The sequence below is a fragment of the Callorhinus ursinus genome, unplaced genomic scaffold (assembly GCF_003265705.2).
Source record: "Callorhinus ursinus isolate GAN/ISIS: 27379988/994484 unplaced genomic scaffold, GSC_fseal_2.0 scaffold8, whole genome shotgun sequence".
Taxonomy (NCBI): Eukaryota; Metazoa; Chordata; class Mammalia; order Carnivora; family Otariidae; genus Callorhinus; species Callorhinus ursinus.
In genome coordinates, this window is record NW_027397070.1 from 1,708,695 (window position 1) to 1,723,196 (window position 14,502).

General features: G+C 55.5%; 1 protein-coding gene across 3 annotated transcripts; it reads right to left on the reverse strand.

Moving 5' to 3' along the window:
- Positions 1–1,625: 1,625 nt before the first annotated feature.
- On the reverse strand, positions 1,626–12,539 carry AJUBA (ajuba LIM protein). 3 transcript variants are annotated; one of them, XM_025870337.2, is made up of 8 exons: positions 11,166–12,539; positions 8,295–8,396; positions 6,551–6,618; positions 6,354–6,416; positions 5,246–5,376; positions 5,107–5,158; positions 4,300–4,368; positions 1,626–3,829 (listed from the first exon to the last, which is right to left on the reverse strand). In XM_025870337.2, exons 1-8 carry the CDS (start codon positions 12,199–12,201, stop codon positions 3,704–3,706), a joined length of 1,647 nt encoding a protein of 548 aa, XP_025726122.1. In that variant the 5' UTR covers positions 12,202–12,539; the 3' UTR covers positions 1,626–3,703. The 3 variants fall into 3 exon arrangements, with proteins under 3 accessions (XP_025726122.1, XP_073751036.1, XP_073751037.1); XM_073894936.1 differs by having other exon boundaries at positions 3,777–3,910; XM_073894935.1 differs by lacking the exon at positions 4,300–4,368.
- Between the last annotated feature and the right edge of the window lie 1,963 nt (positions 12,540–14,502).

Consider the following 14,502-nt stretch of genomic DNA (forward strand, 5'->3'; position numbering starts at 1 on the left):
TCCCACTAAAACTTTCCCTAGTTATTTATCATAATGAAGGGCTGATCTAATTTACAGTTTACTTGTGCTGTGGGAGTTCCTGTGATGAGGATGAGGGCTGGAGTGGGAGGCAAGAGGGGAAAGAAGCTCTCTATTAGTCTTCAAAAGCGGGAAAGTCATTTTCCAGCTGCATGACCTTGGGTAAGTGCCCTTATCACTGTTTCTGTTTCTTCATTTGGTAAAATGAGGTCACTGGGTTCTCTCTAAAGTCACACCCCGCTCGGCTCTAAGCATACGAGTTAACCTGCACCTTTTGGATGTTCCTCCTAAGCTGTGTCTCCCTGCTTGGATAGCTCCCTGGCTCCCTTCACATGGGGCAGTGCTGTCCTTTCCAAGCCTAGGTGGACAGAATCTGCCTTGGACGACTCTCCAAACACCAGTTAGACTGCTCTAATCCATCCGTCCCAGTGACAGTTTGCTCGTTTCCAAGGTCAAACCTCAGTCCTTCACAGCCAGGGCCAAGTGTGGATATCCCGAGGGCTCTACACCAGTAACTGGCATGGCGGAGACCGTCTTAGGTCTTCCTTGGCTGTGAGGGAGAAGAGGACAGAGGTTGTCCTTGCTGTGGAGCCCCCTCACATTAGGGCTCTGAATGACCCCAGGCCCACTCTGGGGTCTGGATCCTTCTAAACAACAAAATGCTTTTGCTCACTGGTTTTTCCAATCCTTTTGTCTCAGTTCTATCAGTCTCCTTTCTCTCGTTTTCCCTTCTTTATAGGTACAATCTCAAGGACCTCCTCCAGCTGGCTTTATGTGCCTGAAGATAGCTTTCTCTTTCTTGGCTGAGGACAGTCTCCAGCCTGATTACAAATGGACTCTTACCATCTCCCTGGCCTAGAGAGTTCCAGGTGGTGAAGGGGGAAATGGGTCTCTAAGGAGTGAGGCAGAGAGAGAACCACCACCAGCCTTATTCTTCACAAACCACATTCAGGCCTGTGGTGAATGGGGCTGACCAGAGCAAACGGCCAAAGTCGGCCCCTGTACTGTGACTCTCATCTAGAGACACAAAATGGATCTGTAATTCTTCCATTTCCCCCTTTCCCCATCTCAGGCCTAGTGGCTGCTGATGAAAATCAGGTGGTTCGTTGGCCAAACAAGGTCTACTTATTGCTGTATCCTTTGCAGCGCCCCAGGAATCTATCAGCTGTAGATATGAAACAGGACGACTAAGGATGAGCAGTCCCAGCGAACAGGAAGAAGGCAAACTCTTGCAATGCAGGGCACACTTGGGAGCCCACCAGTGATGATGTGGGGTGGCAGGGGCTGCTCTTCTGCCACGGCCTGCCTTCCCTGGGCCTGTCCTCATCAGATGTTAGCACTTGTTTTTCCTCGGGAAGGAGGGAGAGAGTAGCCCCAGTGTCAAGAACAGTCTTGGGAAGCCCCAGGGCTGGCACAGATGAGCATAGACCCAGAAAGGAATCAGCCAGTCAGCAACAGATGGGAGGCTGAAATCAGAGTGAGAAACGCAGGGTCAGAGCGGACACGACCCCCAAGAGTCAAAGAAAGGATGGATGTAAAGTTATACGTGCTTGCCTGGATTTCCCCGGCCTGCAGCGGCCTGGTGAGAAAACTGCCCAGTCAGAGTCTTTGTATTCACTTATTTAATAATAATAATTCAGAAGAAGCAATCCCAGCTGTAGACCAAGTTATCTAGTTTCAGAACATTTATCACTCCAAAAAGTGCATCCCCTCCGGCAGTCAGTGGTATGAATGTGAGCTCTTCCTCTCAATCATACCCTCATGCACAGGCCTCTTCTCTGCAACCCCAGCTTGGCTGACACGGCCACCTTAGAATAACCCCTAAATGTGGAATTTCTGTTCTCAGGAGTCACCATTTCCAGTATGAAACTCTTAGTGACAAAGAATGAAGACTAAGGATCAAAGATTATCAGATTAATTTGCCTAAAACCAACTCACCTAGAGACAATTAGTCTCAAATATTTATCAAATCTGCAGCATTTCAAAAGGATTTAGCAGAGTTACCCTTTCACTTTTTATTGCTCTTGTCTATGTAACCTTTAACTGTTAGCCAACTGAATATGCCACATGCTTGTTCATTTGTTTAGAATATATTGGCATTTTTAACAGCAGGGATGTAGAAATTAGGCCAAAGCATCAAAGTCATATGAGCTCCATTACGTTTTCCAAGGCATCTAATTTGTAAAGGGATATTAGATTAAGAAACACAAAAAATGATACACAAAATGTCTGTACCAATTAATTATATTTATTGCTAGGAACTTTAAACTTTTTCAAAAAATGTTGGAAAAGTAGATAACATAGGGAAAGATGTCCGTAAAAGTAGGAAACAATCTCATTTACAAAGTGCTGCAAATTTGATAAATTTATGTTGACAATAACTCAGAAGTACTGTTGAATGAATAGATTTAAATCCTTAAAACACCCAAAAATAATAGAACACCTAAGTGAACACCTAAACGGTTCCCCAGATGGAAGTGAGCTTTTGGCAAACTGGTCATTAAGTGATGTAAACTTTGGCAGCTCTCTCTGCCCATGGGTCCTGTCCCCGCGCTTTCAATAAAAACATCCTTTCTGCACTGAAAAAAATACAAAAAACAAAAAACAAAAAAACCCACCAAAAAACCCAGTGAAGTAAAGTTAAGTGTATAAGTGTTCCATGAATTTAAAATTGGCTTTAGAGGGACCAATTTTAGCCAAACGGACTAGAGCCAGGTCAAAGCGTGTCGCCCCTCTGGCTCCCCAGAACCTCAGGGCTTGGGAGTTGCAGTGGCTAGAAGCCTGGATCCCTCTGCAGGGTGGCAGGTCTGGAGTGGTGGGCTCCTGTGAGGGGACGGGGATGACAGTGTCCTGAGAAGAAGGGAGTGAGAGAGCGGGTGTGTATCTGTGAGTGTGCCTCTGTGTGTATATAGTTGGCTGGAGGGCTCCGTGTGCCTGCACCTGGGTGCGTGGCCTAGCTTGAGGCCTCCTGCATGGCTCGCCTGGCACCTCCACCCCCAAAGACCCACTCGTTACGTCCCCGAGCTGAGGAGAAGAGGAACCCAGGACAGGCACCCACCCGGCCTTCCCAGGCCCACGTGAGTCCCTGAGAGACATGCCAACACCGGCAGCAGGTCCACCCGAGCTGCCCCTGCTTCCCAGCACAGGGGTGAGCGGCTCTCCTGGTCCTTAGAGAGAAGATGACCAAGAAACAACTCATGGATAAGGTCCAGTTTCCACCTCTTCATCCAGATACAGAGATAAGATACTTGGTAAGAACCTGCTGACCCCGTATCTGACCCACATGAGGGGTGCAAATGAGTGAGGAGTGTTCATAATGTCCTCTCTTCCTATAATCCAAAGCCGGAACATTGCTTGACTTATGCATAAACGGATACTGGAGATACAGACTAGAACCAGACCTTTAGAAAGTCCTGGAACCTGCCTGTGCATACCCGAGTATATGCTACAGCACAGGTTGTGCACATGGGAAGAAAGCCAGTCACCCCACCATGGCAATCGGAAGGGTCCTTCTCCACAGTCCATTTGGAATGTCGTATCTTTGGGTCTCTGGCCCATGGGGCCCTCCCCAGAGGACTCTTCTGCCTGACCTGGGAGTGCGTTCCTGGCCTCGGCTGGCCTCAGAGGGGCCCTCTGGCCAGAGGAGTTTGTCAGGGGTGGCGAAGGCAGCAGCGGTGACCGCAGTTCAGATATAGTTGGCAGGGGGCTGTCGGGCACTGAGCCGCTGCATGTGACAGCCGTGGCAGAGCAAGTGCCCATCCAGAGGGAAGCAGCAGCAGCCTTCCTCGTCACTCAGCTGCATCCGGCAGTCCTAGGGAAGAAGGACACCTAGTTCACCTCAGCCTGGGCACCTCGGACATGTTGGGAGTCTGCCCTGCTCCACACCAGCCTCCTAAGGACTGGAAGAAAGGGGGGGGCGGTTGGAAGCAATGGACTCCCAGAGGAGAGGCCCGGAAAAAATACCTCAGCAGGACAGCAGGTGTCGCTGCTACAGCGGAAATAATGAGCCGGCCTCCCATCTGCAGGGGTTACCAGGAGTCCCCAGTTTAGTCTTGCCTCCAGGGAAGCCAGATGCAGAAAGCACTAAACCCTCAGGACCAGAGAGCCTGGCTGGAGGACGGGAGGACGGGAGAGATACTGGGGACGGGTCGGAGCACCTTCCTGGCTTCCATGCCTCAGACCTCTCCTACAGACTCGGGCAGTCCAGGGACATGCCTCTTCCCCCAGCCCCGTTCCCCTGCTCCAGATTCTCCTCCAGGAGCCCTGGCTCCTAGCACTCACCTCACAGTGGTAGCACTCAAAGTGATAATCTCGGTCCATGGATATCACCCTCACAATGTCCTCACAGCCCTGAAATGATGCAGACCCCCATGGGATGAGCGTAGCATGACAACCCCGATTCTGCCCTCCCCGCTACGGGCCCCTTCCCACCCCAATGCGAAGATCATACGGAGGGCCTCCAGAGAGAGCTCTCTGCAATCATCTGTAGCCTTGAGATGGCCTTTGCAAATCCTCCTAGAGCTTTCCCCTCCCCTTCCTTGGTGCTGCCTCCAGGAGGGCATGTCCTCTCACAGTCTTCCCTCTGTCCAGCAGCTCTGGCCTTACCTACCTCTCCGAGCTGTGCAGAGGCAAAGGGGCAGGCAGCCTAAGTAAAGTAAGCTAGGCTGGGGACGAGGAGATCCAGTAGGGTCTGGCTCCTCACTGGCTTTTGGATTCTCTCCCTAGGCAAACGTGTAGCACACACAGCATAAATCACTGCCGACATCTTCCTTCCAGCCCTGAGGATTCTTCCTACCTTTTTCTAGCCCCTACATCTGGGATCTGGTGACCCTGACCTCAAAGAAAGGAAGTCTCCTCCTCTGGACTGGGAGAGACGGGATGAAGCCTGGGCCCAGTGAGGCTGTCAGACATGTCCAGGCCCGGATGTTAGGGTCAGGGTGGTGACCCTGAGAGCAGAGTCACACGGGAATCTTCAGAGTACATTCCTCAGCACCACTGCCTCCCGCGGGAAGCCGGGCCGTATGTCCCCATCCCCTTCCCAGGGGCAGCGGCACTGGCTGCCCTGCAGGAGAACCCAGACATACTGACCTCTGAGGGGAGGATGGGCTGGCCACAGGCCGCACACTTAGGAGCATAATTTCTGAAAAAGAGAGGGCACAGAGAGAGGAGTTGAGGTTGGGGAACCCCCGAGGCCAGTTCCACACCATACCCCATGGGGGTAACTCACTTGTGGTAGTCAGTGACACAGTACACCTGGTTGGAGAAGTCCACTGTGAAGGGGATGCCATCTAGACACTTGTTGCAAACGATGCATCGGAAGCAGCCTGGGTGATAGGACTTCCCCATGGCCTGCAGGATCTGGCTCACGGGGTGGTAGGAGAATCAATCAGTCTCCCTCTAGTCTCGGTTCTCCAGCTCCCCATGGTGCTCCCCGCTGTCCCCCAACCTCATCCAACTCCCTGCCCTCCTCCCAGAACAATGCTATGTAATCTAAGGGGCCTAGGCCTCTTAAAACAGAGGCAGGGGGGCGCCTGGGTGGCTCAGTCGTTAAGCGTCTGCCTTCGGCTCAGGTCATGGTCCCAGGGTCCTGGGATCGAGCCCCGCGTCGGGCTCCCTGCTCGGCGGGAAGCCTGCTTCTCCCGCTCCCACTCCCCCTGCTTGTGTTCCCTCTCTCACTGTGTCTCTCTCTGTCAAATAAATAAATAAAATCTTAAAAACAAAAACAAAAACAAACAAACACACAAACAAAACCCAGGCAGAAACCTTGAAAACGGTCTTAGAGAGCATCCAGGCCAGTGGTTCTCACCCCGGGCTGTATATTAGGGTCGCCGGGGGAGCTTGTAAAACCCATCAATGCCTGGGCCTCACCCCAGAAGTTTTCGTCACAGTCTCTGATGACGACCCAGGCACTGGTCATATTCTTTACTTCTTGCCAGGTGATCTGCTAGGGTTGAGGACCACTGATCTAATCCTAGTCCTCCTTCGTATGGAAAAGAAAAAAAAACCAACAACAACCCTGAGTCCTAACTGAGCCCATCCAGCAGCAGGAAGGGGATTAAGACCCAGGACCCTGCGCCCCTAGCTTGGCTGTGCGTGCAGAATGAGGCAGGGGGGCCAGATCACAGAGGCTTGGGATGGCAGGATTAGGGGTCCAGACTTGACCCCACCGGCAGAAGGAAGCCACCGTGAACAGCTGCTCTGGGGGAGAATGAGAGGAAAGTGACTCATGCAGTGAGGGATCCTCCCCCCACCTTTTCTTAGAACCCACGTAGCCCCTGGTTCTACCCGTCAGCCCCCCAGCCTCAGTGAGTCTCAGCTGACGACACCTTGCTTACCTTCTCCAAAATCAAGTGACCACAGACACAGCATTTCTCAGCTGCCTCCTGAAACCCTGAAAACTAGGGAGAAAGAAAAGACCAAGGGAGGATATTACAAGTAGAGAACGACCTGATGGGTGGAACCCCAGTGAGCCGCCAAGAAGCGGGGGTCCCAGCGTGGGAGCCATTCCAGGCCCGGGGGACCCCTCACTCACCAGATAATCTTCCTCACAGTACACGGAGCCATTGACGCTGTAGAAAGCCTTGCAGCGCAAAGTTCGCCCTAGAAGCAGCAGACAAGGGACTGGAGCCATCCCAGGGTCCGCGTACAGGGCGTCCCCGCCCCAGGGTCACTGCTCTCCAATGTCGCATGACGTATTTAAACCTGGACTTTAGTGCCCGTGCTCCTCACTGCTGTGTGTCCTCCCTCTCTACACAAAAATCCCATCCGGCGCAGTTCCAATTTACTTTGGTCTCATTCCTGCCAACTTCCCCTCTCCTCTGCTCGCTGCTCCTCCAGTTCCTGCCTCAACAGTTTCCTAGGATCCTGCCCTCCCTCAATGAGTGCCTTCCTATCCAGCGCGTGTGGAGCCACCAGGGAGAGCAAAGCCAACCCCAGGCTGGGGGGCAAGGTGAAGGAGCTCTGAACAAGGTGCCGTCCAATGCCCAGGGAGGGGGTCGCACTGTTGCAGGCCTTGCCCTCTGGGACCTTCCAACAGAAGGGCCTCTGCCTATGCACAGCCATCCTGCTCTCCTAGCCCTGTCTGTCTTCTTCCAGAGACAGGCCCAGTAGAGGTCAGGAAATATGGGCATTACTGTTGGGGACAAAGTGCTTTGCTTGGGAGCAAAGTCATTGCCCTTTCCCCCTGCACTAGACCGCTCCCCCAAGCTTAGAGGAACCCAGAGAATCCAGGATCTTCTGTGAGCAGACAAGGCATGTGACCAACACTTAGGAACTGCTCCAGGGTGTCTAAATTGTCAGGGAGAGGGGAGGGGTGAGACCCAGGGCGGAGAATGGGCAAGTGTGCCACCTCCTCTGCCCTCTTCTGATCAAAATCTCTTCTACCTCTGCCCAATGGTTTGGAAAAGCTGACTTAGAAACTCGTGAGACACAGCGCGAGTACAGAGAGGGAAAGAGGCACACCCAGAAGAGGCCCTATACACAGGAGAGACAGATGGAGGAACCTAAGAGAACCAGGCAGAGGTGGGGGGTGACGGGGGGCGGGGGTGGCGGTGGTGGGAGAGAAAAGCCGAGTGCTGGAGTCAGACAGGCAGAGATAGGAGATTAAAGGTTTAGCAGAGGAATCAAGAGTGGGCAAGCAGTGGGGAGGGGTAATGAGGGAGGTGAGGGAAGGGCTGGGGAGTTGAGGCCGCTGGGAGCACCCCCCCCCCAGGCGGGCCTCCTGAGCTAACAGTGGCAGGCATTCCTGGAGCGTGATGTCATCAGCTTGGCATGGCCCTGTGGCCTGCACTCCAGCGAGGTGGCTGAACTCTGACCAGCCAAGAGAAAACCCCCTCTCTCCGCCCCCCAGGGCTCCCCACTCCCCCAGCCCACCCCCACCCTTCCCACATTCCAGTCTTTCACTGTCGCCCCAGGCAACTCAGACTGCCCAGGACCAAACCCCACCAAGGAGAGGCCGAGGCCGAGGAGGCCGGGCTCGAGTCCAGGCTGGGCAAGCAAGGAGGCAGAAGAAAGAGAGAGGAACAGAGGGGAGGAAAAGAGGCTGAGTGGAGGAAGGGAGGGCTGACCCCAGAAAGCAGACCCAACATAGGGGCTGGAGAGCCAGGTACAGCAAAGAGGAGGGCAGGTGGGGCAGCAGTGGGCATCCAGACACATGGGGGGGGGGCACCGAAGAGGCACAAGCTCTGCTTTCCCCAGGCCCTTGAGAGTGTGTATGCGTGTGGGGCGTGCCTGAGGCCTCAGCCCCCCCGCTGCACAAGGCCTAGGGGTCCACTCACCACAGGAGCAGCAGACAAAGCACTGGGTGTGGTAGAGACTGTCCAGGGCCTGGCAGGCGTTGCTCTGCCCATAGATGCCTTTGTTGCACTTAATACAGGTGCCTGAGGGGAGAGAAGAGGTTGTCAGCATCACACCTAACACCCCCAGCTCAAAACCAGGGATTCGGGATCTTTCCTGACTGCTCTTTCCTGACTGCTCCAGAGGACCACCAGTCCCAGCCTTCCTTTGATGGGCTCCCTCCTGGGAAGAGAGGAGAGCGAGAAATGGAATGCAGCAAGGTCTTGGCTGAGCAGACCCAACCTTGTTTACTGATTAATCAACAGATATTTTCTGAGCATCTATTTTGTGCCTGGCAAAAATATGGTGCCCGATACCGTGGAAAATTGGAAGAGCGCCAAAGATATGGTCGTTGACCTTCAAATGTGCAGATTCTGTCAGGGAGAAAAGACTAACAGGCAAGGGTATGACCCCCGTTGTACTGTGTGGGACAAAGAGTCAGAGATGCCAGTCCATAATGGCCCAGCAGTGGCCTCCTAGAGGCCTAGAAAGCCTCTCTGGGACCTCAGTTTCCCCATCCATAAAACGAGCTGCTATATGGCTACAGAATGACTTCTTACTGCTCCACACCTCTATCTAGGCTTCCAAGGATAGAAAGAAGGATATGGCTCAGCAGAGGGCCCTGTGCAGAGGGGACCATGTGAGCATGACTCCTGTGGGGAGGTGGCTGCTAAGAATGTAGGGTGTGTTCCAGGCACTGGAGGTTGCACAGGAAGGTGGGGGAAGGGTGACAGAACCCCTAATGTCTCCCTGAAATCTATCATGGGAAGGATAGAGCTGAACTGCTCTTCTCTGACAGCCCCCCTCCTAAAATACATACACCTGGCTCTGGCACCCACCTTTCCTGGGTGTGTTCTTCTCTCCCTCCACTCCCCAATTCCAGGCTCATGAGTGAGGGCTAGGGCCTGTCTTTGGGGAGCAGATCCCAACGGGCCTGCCTCACCCCGCCCCACCTCTCCCCCTCGGCACACTGCCATACTCCTTGCCTGTTGGGGCCCATCCCAGTCTTTGCCCAGGGGCTTGGGAGCCCGTGCAGCAGCTGCAGCGACTGATGGGCCCAGGCCTGTCCTGCTCCCACCCTCTGGCAGCTGGCAAGGCTGGAGCCAAGGAAGAGGGCCCCTAACTAGGGGCCAGAGTAGGAGGGTAACAGTCAGGCTAGGAATTCTGTCAGAGGAGGCAACCTGACTCTCAGGGAAAAGAAGCCTCTACCTCTGGGGTCAAAAGGCCCATAAGGGTGAGCCAAGATCGCCATGCCAGGGGGGCCCATCAGAAGCATTTCTCTGCGAAGCCTTGGACATTATGGTAAGACAGGTGCAAACTGCTCAGACATGTCCACCTAGCCTCCTCTAACCCAGCATATCTGCACCTAGGTTCTTCCTGCCATTTTATTGCACTCTGTCCAAGCTCCTTTCTTCCTTTTCACTCTGATGGCTCAGCCAAAGAGACTTCTTTGCCCTCAACTGCCACTTCTCATGGGCTCCAAACGGAAACTGCTGAAAAGACCTGGTCCCTTAGTCTCCCTTGACCAAAGCGTCATCTACTCTAGGTTTTCCTCCCTTAGGATGGGAGGATTGGGGTTGAACCGGGCAGGGAAGGCCCGGTCAGCCTGCAGCCCTGCTACCTCTCAACTTCCGCCTCAACCTGCCCTCCCTGGCTAGGTTCCTCTCCCTCTCCCCATTTGTAGCCATAGAGGTCTAGAGCATGGGGTCCAGGGCAGGAACATGGATGGTGAGAAAGGTGAGGAGAGGCCCAAGGCCTTCCACTTCTTTTCTTCCCACCGTATTAGCATTTCTTTATATAACGAAGTGGTGGCTGTGGGTCTTAGCTAAAAAGATCCTCAAGATCCCAATATCCCCCGGTAGCTGAGACATACAATCAATCGATACTCCTTAAAGGTAATCGCGTGCGGGAGAGAGAGAGCGACCAGGTTTCCTTAACAGCGGCAGAAGATAACGTGCTATTTCTAGCCCGCATTCTGAGCAGGTTGTGGCCCAAACTGAAGGCCAGGTTATTCCTGTCAGTTACACAGGGTCATTAACCTACTAGGGATGCTGGTGTCCAGGTGGTCACGGCTTCTGCCCTGACTTCCGGAGGATGGGGAAAGTAGAAGCGCACACCACCAGGTCTCCGCTTAAATGCCCACGCACGCAGCAAGCCAGCAGGACTGGGACGAGCGGGCGGCAGGGTCCCTGCTTTCCTTCCCAGAGCGCTTCACCCTCCCTCCCAGGCTCCATTTCCCCGACCGCGGCCACGGCTCCGCGCGTGTTAGCAAACAGCACCCCCCCACACACACATACCCCGCCCCACCGCACCCCACCCTCCGCCCCGCGCCGCGCGGCCGGCCCCGCCCGCGGGCACCTGGAGCGCCCGGGCAGGAGCCGGCACGCACGCGGCCCGCCCGCCCCGCCCCCCACCCGCGCATTCCCCGAATTCCTGCGGGCGGAGCTTGGGCCCGGGTGGGGGCGCGGCGCGCAGAAGCCTGCAGGGGCACCGCCGCCAAGGGGGGAGCAGGATGGGGGGATGCTCTCACTCCCCACTTGGTCCCCTCCCGAGGAGGCCTCCTACCACGAAAAACGGAGGCTCTAAAGCTTCAACTGGGACTCACAAGATAATCAGGGGGGTCGAGAGTAGCAGGAATAAGGAACCCCTGGTCCATTTGAGACCTGGTGGGAAGGGGAAATCCCTCTTGTCTCTTTTCTAGCTCCGCGTCTCCGCCTCCGACTTCCCGGCGCCGGCAATTTGGGCCGTCGGGGCAGTGGGGAACGAAAGCGGTGACGGGTCCCGTCCCGTCCCTAACCACTTCTCTCACTCACCGAAGTAGTCCTCCCTGGCCTCCGGCTCCCGCATCCGGGCCCGGGCGGCCTCTGGAACGAACGGACCCGGCGGCTCCTCGAGACCCGACGGCTCAATCCCCGAGGGTTCCCCGCGGGCGCCGGCTTCTCGCCCCCCCGTGCCCACCGTCAGGCGCAGCAACGCTGTTAGCTCATCCTGGTATCGGGCGCCCGCGGCGCAGTCCCCGTAGCCGGTCACTGAGTGTCGTCCGGGTTGCGCCCCGCGTCTCTCCAAGGGCCCTGCCGCTCCCACTCCGGCCCCGGCTAGAGCTCCGGGGCTGCCCAGGGCCGGGGGATATGAGTGGCGGCTTTCCTGGCAGCCGAACCCCGCGGGCCGGTGAGCGCACAGTCGGTCCAGGGCAGCGTGGAGCTCCGGGTAGGCGGACGGCACCCCTCCAGGGGAATAGCCCGCTGGAGCTCCAGCCAGGGGAGGGCCAAACAGGCAGGGCCCGGCGGGCAGGGGGCTGCCGTGGCGCTGGTCGTAGCCCATGCTGATGCCGCTGGTACGATTGCTGCAGGGTCGGCTACCTCCGGCTCCGCCTGCCCCCGCCCCGTCCAGCAGCAGGCTGCCGCGGGGGCTGGACGGCTTGCTGGCGTCGCTGGCTGAGCTACTGGCGAAACTGGAGCGGGGGCTTAGAGCTGGGGCCGTAGTCTCCAGCCGAAAGTCGGGGGGCAATGACTGAGGTAGAGGCAAGGCCCGGGTGGGAGGCGGCCCCCCGGGAAAGGAGCCTTCGTAGCGCTGCGCCTCAAAGGAGCCGCGCGGGTTCCGCTCAGCGTCCAGGGGGCCCTGCTCCCGGGCTGGCTCCAACGGCTCATCCCCAGGTCCCCCAGTAGCTCCACGGGGCCCTGATTTCCTAGGAACCCCCAACCCACTCAGGCGCCCCTTGCCCGACCCGGGGGTCCCATCAGACCCAGACCGGCTAGATTCACCCTTTCTGCGGCCGAACTTGGCGCTGCCGGAGTCCGAGAGCCTTAACTTCTCCAGCAGGCGACTGGCTTTCTCCCCTAACCGCTCCATGCCCTCGGGCCTGGGGCCTCCAGCCCCCTCCCCGCCCGGCACCCTGCAGCGTCTCGGCGGCCGCTTCTCTTTCCCAGCGGCCGGACTCCGGTTCCCCGGGGGCACGGGGTAGGCACAGAGGTTTAGCCGGCGGCCCGGATGCCCGGCGCCGGGAATCCCGCAGCATCCCCCAGCGAGAGGGGCTGCTTCCCCCCGCGCATCAGGGGCTAAGCGAAGCTAGAAGGGCCTACGGCCTCGGCTGTCCCGTCCGCAGGTCTGTCTGTTCACGCGTCCACTCGCCCGGCCGCCCCACTCTCCCCGGCCCCCGCCCCCCTCGCTCTCACACTCAGCACAGACCGAACTTCTCTCCTAAACTTTTGTCTGCCTGGCCGGATCTACTTTCCGGGAGGGGCGGAGCGCTGTGTGCGAGAGGAACGCGGGTGTCTGCGCAGGGATCTCTCGTACGCGGGCGGGGGAGGGTGCTGCTGATGCTAACTGTCCTGGACGTGGAGACCCGCCGACTGGAGGCGAGAGGCGGCCGAGGGGCAGTTTGGGCAGCTGCTACTACATCTCTCAGGAATTGGGACCGGGAAAAGTGAGGGAGGGGGGAGAGGAACTCTTTGTTTGCAGTTGGAATGCGCGGAGGGGCACGGTGGAATGTCGCGGTCCTGGACGGGGTGACGCGAGGCATGTTCTGCGCAAACATCGTGACTTTGTTCCTACTGTGGGGACTGTGGGAGAGATGAAGAGAGACTGGCACAGAAGTAGTGAGGCAGGGAAAGATCCATAAAGAGGGGGACAGGGAGAAAGAAAGGTAGATACATAAAGAGGTTCAGAGACGCTAATGTGAAGAGCCCAGAAGGGCGAGGAAGGTCGCGTAGAGAGGTGGTGGAAGACAGGTAGCGAAAGAAAGGGGGAGCCGGAGCAAAGGGAGGGGATCGTGGGTGGTGCGCAGACCGAAGGATGAGCAGACTAAGAAAAAGGCAAATTTGTGCAAGTCCAGACAGAATGAGAGCCCAACATATAAACTGCAATAAAAGGACACCACTTTCTGAACCCAAAGCTCTGCGCCGGTAGGGAGGGAAGGAGCTTTGGTGTCTATGCAAAAGAAACGAGGAGGAGGGTTGGGACTCATCTCTAAGGTCCGGGTAGGACAGAAAGAGGACTAGAAGACACCCCCTGGTGTTGGGAAAAGAGATTTTTAGCAACTATTTCAGGCGACTATAGGGATAGGAGGCCTGGTTGTTAAGACTAGCAAACGCCTCCCCCGTTGGTGGGCCCACAGGAGATTGTAATAAAGAATAAGTATTAAGAGGAAGAAAAGAAATGTCATTTAGACGGGCTAGCAAGTGAAAATGATCAGGGTGGAAAAGGGAAAGGGGAGGCTTCTGGTGTTGGCCATACTGTAAACATCAAGAATAAGGAAAGGAAGAAACGGTGGCTGAAGCTGAACATGCCTAATTAAATACCAGCGCAACTGATTTTGCCCTTAGCACATCAGGGACAAGGGGTAGAGGAGGTAAAATGGGGAAGGAAAATGATTCCTTTGTATTTAGATAGTAAATGAGTATGAAAATTTTATGCAAACAAATCATGCATATTATTTTCATTTCAACATTTTGAACACCTTTCATAATCTTAATGTAGCCTTAGGGAATGGGGAAGCAAAGGAGGTTAATATCTTTGGGGAAGTTAATTTGGCACAAACTATTTGGCTTCTTTGTCCTACCTGCATTGTCTTCCTGACCTCATCTCTCTGGGTAATCAGCCTCTCTGTTTCCCTGTCAGGCCTACAGCTTTTCTCTGATCCAGAGGAGAGTTCACTATCAGACTAGAAGTAGGGAGCACTGAAAGCATTAGTAACAGAGGGGAGCTATCAGGTTGTATCCAGAACCTGCTGTGAGCGACATCTTCAGAATTAACCATAAGGCTCTCCCTCCTTTCCTGTCTCCAGATGGGAAAGAACCTGGATTCTTCCTTCCAACTACTTACAACCAAAATATCCACAGAGCCTCTTATATTTGTAAGCTTTCCCACGCTGGAGTGAGGATGGGAGAGTGAACCTTATGAGAAGTTGAGAAACCTTTAAAGGAGGTCCATGCGGGAATTGCTGGTAGCAGCAATGGGCACAGCTGAGACCAACGACCTGGATTTTCAGGGGATAACAAGAACCAGAGGCAAGTGAAGGGGCAGAGGGATGCAATGAAGGCGTGCTCCAGGAGTGCTCATGACCTGGGGTAACGGTTCCATAGTCTCATCTGGAGCCAGGAGCTCCACAGGCGCTGTTCGCCCTGTTCTCCCTCCTCAAGATTTGAGTTACGA